General features: G+C 38.8%; 1 protein-coding gene across 1 annotated transcript in view; it reads left to right on the plus strand.

The window, feature by feature from the left end:
- The window catches only part of FGF2 (fibroblast growth factor 2), a 75,139-nt gene that overhangs the window by 39,574 nt on the left and 26,770 nt on the right, over nt 1-8,795 (plus strand). Inside the window, exon 2 of the mRNA XM_074228363.1 lies at nt 7,619-7,722. Within this exon, the coding sequence (XP_074084464.1) occupies nt 7,619-7,722 (104 nt within the window). The remainder of the gene's footprint in view (nt 1-7,618; nt 7,723-8,795) is intronic.

Raw genomic sequence — 8,795 nt, forward strand, 5'->3', positions numbered from 1 at the left:
TCTCTATTTTCCTGTTAAAGAGAGGAAGTCTTTCATTGAGATGGAGGGGAAAGAGGGGGCTTCACAGAGTCTGAGGAGAGACGATTAGGTTTTCAATAATCTTGGTAAGAAATGTTCTAGAAGGTCAATTGGGGAAGAACAAAAGGAATACTCTGTAGAAGGTGAGGGTCCAGTTAAGATATGTTAATCGGGCATCATAGTTATGTAATTTCTCTCTAAATCTGTTCAATGGTCCTCCTAAGGAGGAGAGAAAGCAGATGGTGTGTAATTCAGAACTGAGATTTAGCAATATGAGCAGGGATAGAAGGATAAAGGATAACATAATTGAACTGATTGATTCTCAGACAGGGGAACAAAGTGTATCCAGAGAAGGGAGGAGTGGAATGCAAGTGAAGCTCAAGAAAAAAGTTTAGGATGAAAGAGTTAGAGGGAGAAAGATGAAAGGTTAAGGTTGTAATCAGAGAAAAACTTTAATCTTCTGGATTGTACAGGTTATGGTGAGAGTAATCTATTAATATTTATTAAGTTTCTACTATGTATGAGATACTGTGCTAGGCAACTATGGTTACAAAAGGTAGCAACCTTCCTGTTCTCAAGGAGCTCACAATCTAATGGACATCCTTATGTATGAATGTGATGAAATGATGGTATAAGTCATGGAAGTGGAATGAGATGAGAGTGTTTGAAGGGACAACAAAGTACATATTAAAGACTCCAAGGACAGGGACTGGGGAGAAGGGGAAACCTGTTAGAGAGGTACTAGACTCCTTAAGAAATGAAAAGAAATATTTGGTAGATGGTTACCACCAACATCCCAAAAGGTGATATAAACCACTCATAGAGATAGCAGAAAATTGGTCGGAAAGTGGTGGTAATAAGGAGCAAGGGGTATGTTTGCTCTGCATCCAGTTTCCTGATAGGCATGTCTTCTAGGGGTAGCCAGGTTTCCACATGTAAAAAAAAAAAGGTAAGAACAAGAAAAGAAGAGGTTTAAGATGAAGAAACAATAGAATAGAATGTCCAGAGACCATAAGGAATGAAAGAGAAGAGTAAGATAAGAATTTTATTGGGATAGTTTGGAGATAAATTGGAAAGACTAGAAGGTAAGAAGGCAGTTTGCTAGGTAGATGGTGGAAAAAATAGTGCCCCCACCTCTGCAATAATAGAAACTAGGTTAACTAGTTCTTATACAAGCCACAAAAAAGTCATCAATTCTCTCAAGTACTGGCCTTTGCTTCTTGTATCATATCAATATTTAATGTCAACTATTTGATAAGGACATAAAATATCTATTGGCTGTCAGGACTTCTGGTACCTTTTGTTCTCCCTGTTGTGGTGATTGATTTATGTGTGTTAAGCTTCCTTAAAAAATAGCGATAGTAGGGGCAGCTAGGTGGTGCAGTGGATAAAGCACTAGCCCTGGAGTCAGGAGTACCTGGGTTCAAATCCAGCCTCAGACACTTCATAATTACCTAGCCGTGTGGCCTTGGGCAAGCCACTTGACCCCATTTGTCTTGCAAAAAAAAAAATAAGGATAGCCTGCTTTAATTAATGTTTGCTCTTTGATCCATTTACTATTTTTCACTGTCAATACTTGTTTAAATAAGCCATGTCCGGGTAGCTAGGTGGCACAGTGGATAGAGCACCGGCCCTGGAATCAGGAGGACTTGAGTTCAAATCCCATCTCAGACACTTAATAATTGTCTAGCTGTGTGGCCTTGGGCAAGCCACTTAACTCCATTGCCTTGCAAAAACCTAACAATAAATGAATAAGTCATGTTAGGATTGCCTCAACCATGCAGAAATGCCTTTTTAATTTTTTCCCATGATATACTGATTTTGATCTTTACTCCAGCAAATCTGTGGTATATAGAGAGTTAATTCATAAATCTCTCTTCCATTGGTAACCAGCTTTTCCTGTCTGCTATTAATTGGGTTCATATCCAGTATTTTCAAATTCTATTAGGAAGAAAATATTACTACTGTAGGAAGATGAGGGTTCCATCCAGTCTACAAGCCTTTTCTTAATCCTCAGTCATATTTTTTGCCATCCCTTCTTCATCTTTATAATGAAACCATCAAGTATTGAATGTATACTGATTCATTTCAGCAAATGTTTTATAACATTTTTCTACCTCTCTGATCTCTACAACGTAGGTCAATGTATGGGCTGCATTCAGCTTCATGAAAATGTTGGCTTTTTTTTTTAATTGCTTGTCCAGAGTCCTGCAGTTTAAAATAGCCAAGTGTCCAATGAAGTTGTCTTTGTCCTAGTCCTCATCCTTCTTGATGTCTCTTCAGTCTTTGGTCTTTGACCCTTTCAATCGTCCTGTTTTCCTGGATATTCTCTCCTTTCCTTTAGTGACTATGCTCTCTTCTGATTCTACTGTTTGACCCCCTCTCTCTTCATTTCTACCTTTTGGCTTTCCTAGCATCATCCTTTAGGACTCAGCTCATTGGGGCAGCTGAATGGCCCAGTGGATAGAACCATGACCCTGGAGGCAGGAGGACCTGAGTTCAAAATCAGCCTCAGACACTTAATACTTAATTAACTTCCTCATTGCCTTCCACAAACCAAAACAAACTAACAAAAAGACTCAGCTCAAATCTCAAGATGGGAGGCTTTTCCTACTCCCTCCCCTGCACCCCATTGTACCTGCCTTCCCAAGCTCTCATTTACATGGTACCTATCTTGCTTGGACACAGTCATATACACAGTATCTCTCTCATTAAACAATACATTTCCTTGAAGGCAGGGACAATGATTATTGCCTTTCTCTGTTTCCAGTTCATGGTACATAATAGGTGCTTAACAGGATGCATGTTCAACCCAACTCTGTTTCTCCAAGAAAACCTTTTCATTTGACTTCAACTTTTATCTTCACTCTCATTATATATCAGGAATTTGAAGAATGTTATGATTCAGTTCCTCCCATCACAATTCGGATAAGGGAGCCAAAAAGAACTGGGATTCTGAACCTTCTCTTCTTTTCTAATACTTGGCTACCATCTCTGCGGAAGGGGAAGGAGCAGCACAGAGCTGAGGCCATTCTGGATTCTTCTCTTGGCCTTTCTTGTCTTTCTTTCTCCCTCCCCCACCACTCTCTCCTTCTTCCCCTCTCTTCTCCCTTCTCCCCTTTCCTGTTCCCCTCCCTCTCCCCTCCCCTCCCGCTCCTTCTTTGTTCCTTTCTTTTCCCTCCTCCTAAGCCTTTCCTGCCTCTCTCCTCCTTCCCTCCTTCTCCTGTACCCCTCCCCTCCTACCCACCCCCTGTTCCCCTCATTCTCCCCCTCTCCCTCCACCTCTTCTCCTTGTACCCTTCTCTTCTCCCTCTCTCCTTCTCCTCTTGTCATCTCCTCTCCTTCTCCCCCTCTCCCACTACTTTCTTCTCCCCTCCCCCTCTCCTCCCTCTTTTGTCTTTTTTCCCTTCCTCTTCCCCTCCTTCTCCCCCTCTCCCTCTACTTCCTCTTCTTGTATCCCCTCTTCTCCCCTTCCCCTCTCCTCTCCCTCTTCTTCCCCTCTCCTTTTCTCACTTTGCTGTGACCAAAGAGTTCATGACCAATAAGCCCATCCTGAACTAGTCTGACCCATAGAAATTAAGACAGTCTAATGCAGGACCATTGTGAAGGCTCCACCTTGCCCAGTAGAACCTTCTAGAGTTTACATGTGGCTGGCATAACTTCAAGAAGCCAGGGCCCTTCTAGGCCCTGAAGTGATGTGAGACTTGGCTTTCTGAATATTGCCCATAAATAAACATACAAGAGCACAAACAGAGAGCTCAGAAAGGACTCAGTGCAAATGGGAATAAGTAGACTGCTAATATTTGGATTACCACTGAAATACGGTCTCTGATCGAAATGGGAATACTTTGGACTTGACTATTTTGTTTGAGGATTTTAATCTTTGTATTGTTTAAACAACTTTTTATTGGTGACTTGTTAATAAAAATATATTAGTTTTTTTTAAAGAAATGTGGTATATAGTGGTGTGATATTAGTACAATTAATATCATAAGTGAGAATTGGCGGGCTAGCCTTAGACTTAATCATCGCATCTATATCACGAAGGCCTGATGAAATTGATGGTCCCTTTCTTAGAATAATGTTTTTAAATGTGGAAGGTAAAATAAATAGGATTATAAAGGGAATTAATTATCTTGATAGTTTGTGTTCCAATAAAACTTTACTTTAAAATGTTACAATTATTCTTGCTCAAGAATTGTACCAAAACAGACCTGCCAAGCAATGGTTATCCGGAGAGACACACACACACACACACACACGCGTGCACACACAGATACAGACACAGACACAGAAACAGAGATAAAGAGGTAAAGAAAGACAGAGACCAAGAGAGACAGACAGAGAAACAGAGAGAGATAGATAGAGGGAAACAAAAAGAGATACAGAGGAGACAGAGAGAGTCAGTATGAGATGAGGAGGGAAGGAGGGAGGGAGGGAGAGGGAGGGAGGGAGGGAGGGAGAGAGAGAGAGAGAGAGAGAGAGAGAGAGAGAGAGAGAGAGAGAGAGAGAGAGAACGAACAACCTTCAAGTTCTTTGTGTAGCTGACTAAAGCATCCCCCATCTCCCTCAAGTGCCCTAAGCAAACAAAATACTTACAGACCAATAAGTGCTGTTTTGGATGAATGGTTTTTACCTTTGTGTGTTTATAGAGAATAGGTAAGCAGAAACTATGAATTATCAGATATACTTTGTAGAGATGTTCTCTTGGAAGGAGAAGAGAGGGAAGCTTGTCTTTTATTCATCAGCTGCATGTTTTATATCTATCCCTAGTTCTATATATCTATATATCTATATATCTGTCCTTCTGTCTATCATCCATCTACCCATCCATATTTGTATCTATCATCTATCTATCTACCTACCTATCTCTAGTCTGTCTGTCAATCCTATCTATCCATCCATTTATCCATCTATCTGTCTGTGTCTGTCCATTTTTCTGTCCAACCATCCACCCATCTATCCATCATCTATCTACCTATCTCTACTCTGTCAATCCTATCCATCTATCCATCTACCTACTTATCTATTATCTATCTATCTATCTATCTATCTATCTATCTATCTATCTATCTATCTATCTATCTATCTATTGTGGGTACAATATAGCAGCAGCAGTAACTCTAATAATCCCTAGGAGTTCCTCTTTTTTCTATGTGGTGGTTGTGCTTCCAAACTCTATTCTCTCCTAAGCCCTCCTATTACTCACATCTCACCTCTTGTGAGATTTTGGTTTTCCTGTTCTAGTTGAAAGCAAGGACCTGCTTTTTCAGGTACTGACCTAGTCCTTAGTAGCCTTCCTATCTGCCTGCATTCTCTCCTCTTCAGCTCTCTGTTCTGCTGCTAGCCCAAACAAAGCAATCAAGAAACAAGGAAGGGAAGTAGGCACCATAGGCTGTCCATTCCTTTAAGTTATATTTTACAGCTGTGAGGCTAAAATAGAAGAGGGGAAGAGAAGAGGTGAATGCAGAAAGAAGCCAAAAGTCAAATCAGTGTATAAGGGTAGGATTCTTAACCTGCAAGTTCTCAAGCTTGTCTTTCTAAAAATATTTTATAATTGGTTTCTTTTGTAACCATGAAAAGGAGTCCACAGGTTTCATCAGCCAAAGGGGTCTGTGCCCCAAAGGTTAAGATTGTCTGTTTTTTAAGGAGAGACTGTGTAGGGTATTTGAGAGATCACAGGATGACTTGAAGTCTTAGTTCCTGTGTCACTTTGGGCAAGTAATTTCCTTTGGGACTCGGTTTACTCCAGAATAAAAATGAGGGAATAACATTAACTGACCTCTTTCTGTGCTCCATTCTGTGAATAAATCATTTAACTAGTTACTTGTACTTTGAGGTATGCTGGTACCCATTCAAATTATTGAATTTTCCATGTGAGTATTTAGATCTCAGAAATCTGCAAAAGTTACTATATGATTCATTTTGTTGATTGTCTAGACTTCAGAAATTGATGGAGAAAATATTAATAATATTGGTTAAAGTTAAAAGTGTGCTGTGAGTTTATTTTGGGGGGGGAGACAACCAGTTATTAAACATTTGCCAATTTCCCCTAGTTATATTTCATCTAGACAGAAATAGTTAAAAAGGAATACAGACAGTGAGTCTGAATCTCAGAAAATACTGTATCCAAGAATCTTTTCATTAAAAAATTTCTGTAAAATTGAAAAAAATTAATATCAGGATAGCTCAGTGGTGCAGTAGATAGACCACCAGCCTTAGAGTCAGGAGGACCTGAGTTCAAATTTGATCTCAGAAACTTACTTATCAGTATGACACTGGACCAGTCACTTGACCCTAATTCCCAAAATAAAAAAGATAAGGTCAGAACTAGAAGTCACTTACTAAAGGGTACACACAGATGATTCGTGGCAGAGATGAGGTTAAGACAGAGATCCCTCACTCCTTCCCAGTTTACTGTTCTTTGTATTACACTGATATAAAAAAATGACTTTAGGGGAAAAACATACACATAGTATAGATGATCACTGGGAAACGTAACAGAAACAGGAATGGTCTGGATCCCAGTATACCTGGTACCAGCTGGGCACCAGTGAACCCTACCTACATATAACTAATTGATTAAATTATTAATCCATAGGTTATAGTCCAACAAGAAATCTCAGTGTTCTCTTTTTGGCCCCAGGAGAAGCTAAGTAGTTTGGGGGTCTCCTTTAGGTAGTCAATGCTGGGCCTACTTGTCCTTCATAGATGGTATTCCACCCCTATCTCCATGCTTTTTCTCCACTGCCCTCATTCTAAGAATGTTTTTCTTCTTCACTTCCATCTCTTGTAATCTCCAGCTCCCCTCAAGGTTCAGCTCAAGAGCCATATCCTTTGAGAGGACTTTCTTGATTACTTAGTTTCTGGTGACTCTCCTTCCATCCCCATCACTGTCTGTTTATTTTGTATATATTGTTTATATATTCATTGATGAGCATCTCTTACATATTTTCCTGGTATGTATACTCCTTGATGGCAGGGAATGAAAGCCAAATACTTTTTATTTGTGACACAAAACACCTTTTATCTTTGTATTTTTGGTCTGCCTTGTACCTGGTAAAAATTAGGTATTTAATAAAGGCTTGTTGATGGACCATCAGAAAATGGCCATGAGTAAAGCCCTTTGTACTCTAGAAAAGGTGGTTACTATTATTTCTGTCCTTTCCCCCTCCTCCTTACCTATTATTTCACTTTTTGAAATCCTGCCCCTCATATACCATCAACTGGAACTGTGATTCATGATAATACCATGACTTGGGTCATGCCACCTTAGATATTAGCCTTCAAAAGAGCATTTTCAGAAAAAATTAGCAATTTATAGTTGTATGAGCCTATAGGAGAGGGTTGATCCACCTCTTAATGTCCATTAAAGGTGGTATTGGAGAGTCTGTACTCTCCAAAGAGCAGTAGATTTGGGGTTAGAACAATTGGGTTTTTATTCTGGCTTTGCTATTCAATATCTATGAAACTTTAGGTGTCCCTTCTTCTTTCTGGGGCTCTGTTTTTCTCCCCGTAAAATATGGGAGTTCTACTTCAAAAGTCTAGGATGGCATCCGTGCACATCAGTGACTTCCTGTTGTTTTTTCTCTTTTCACAGTTAAACTACAATTACAGGCTGAAGAAAGAGGAGTGGTGTCCATTAAGGGAGTATGTGCCAACCGCTATCTTGCCATGAAGGAAGATGGCAGATTACTGGCTCTGGTAGGTGTTTTTAATGAAATGTCTTACATTTTATATTCAGAATTAGTAGTAGTTGATATAACATAAAAATATTTTACTATTTTGAAATTTTTCTTTTATGAACAATTTTATTAGAATTAATTTATATAAATTTTTTTTTGGAACTTGTGTGGAATTTCTCTCCAGTAATGCAGATTTGCAACTGGCTGGTATATGATCTGCCTGAGGCAATAGGAGTCTAAATGACTTGTCCAAGGTCACTCAGCATGTATCAAAGACAGAATATGATCTAGGTCTATGTCTATTATACCACATTGCTTTTCAAAGAGGGCAAATCTAAGTGTGCGCATTCTAGTTACCATGTAGGTTTTGTCTTTGGAACTTAGCAAGCTAAATACTTCAAGTCAAAATAAGTGAATAAATAATTTTTATTTTTTATGACTTGGAAATCCAAATAGCAAAAAAGACAATTACTCTTTGTTATGTTCTTAAGTACAACTAATTTGAATATATAAAAGGAACAAAATATATTTCTGGGAACCTAGAGGCAGCAAGGTATTTTGGAAAGCACATTAAGACCAAGCACCTGGAATTAGCTGCTGGCTCTGCCAATTATTACTTCTTCAGACTTGGATAGCTCATTTCCCATGTATGAACCTTATTTTCCTCATATATATATATATATATATATATATATATATATATATATATATATATATATATATATATATATAAAGGAATTGGATTGATTATTTCCAAGTTCCCTTCCAGTCTATAACTATTGGCAGCAAAGAAGGAAAGAGGAGCTGATTTGTATCCTGTCCTTTCTTATGTTGTGGTAAGAAAATCTGTCTTCATAGACAAGGAAATATATTTAGAATATTTTAGAAAGATTATTCCATACATTGTTGCAAGCCATGACAGAGAGAAGCAACAGATGGTATAGGGAGTCTGTAGGGCAAGGGGGCTTCTGAATAAGATCCGTTTTCCACAGGTTGAATTGATGCTGAGTAGTTTTTTTTTTTCAGTCCTTTCTGACTCTTTCTGACCCATTTGGGACTTTCTTTGCAAAGATAATGGAGTAGTTTACCTTT

The sequence above is a fragment of the Macrotis lagotis genome, chromosome 3 (assembly GCF_037893015.1).
Source record: "Macrotis lagotis isolate mMagLag1 chromosome 3, bilby.v1.9.chrom.fasta, whole genome shotgun sequence".
Taxonomy (NCBI): Eukaryota; Metazoa; Chordata; class Mammalia; order Peramelemorphia; family Peramelidae; genus Macrotis; species Macrotis lagotis.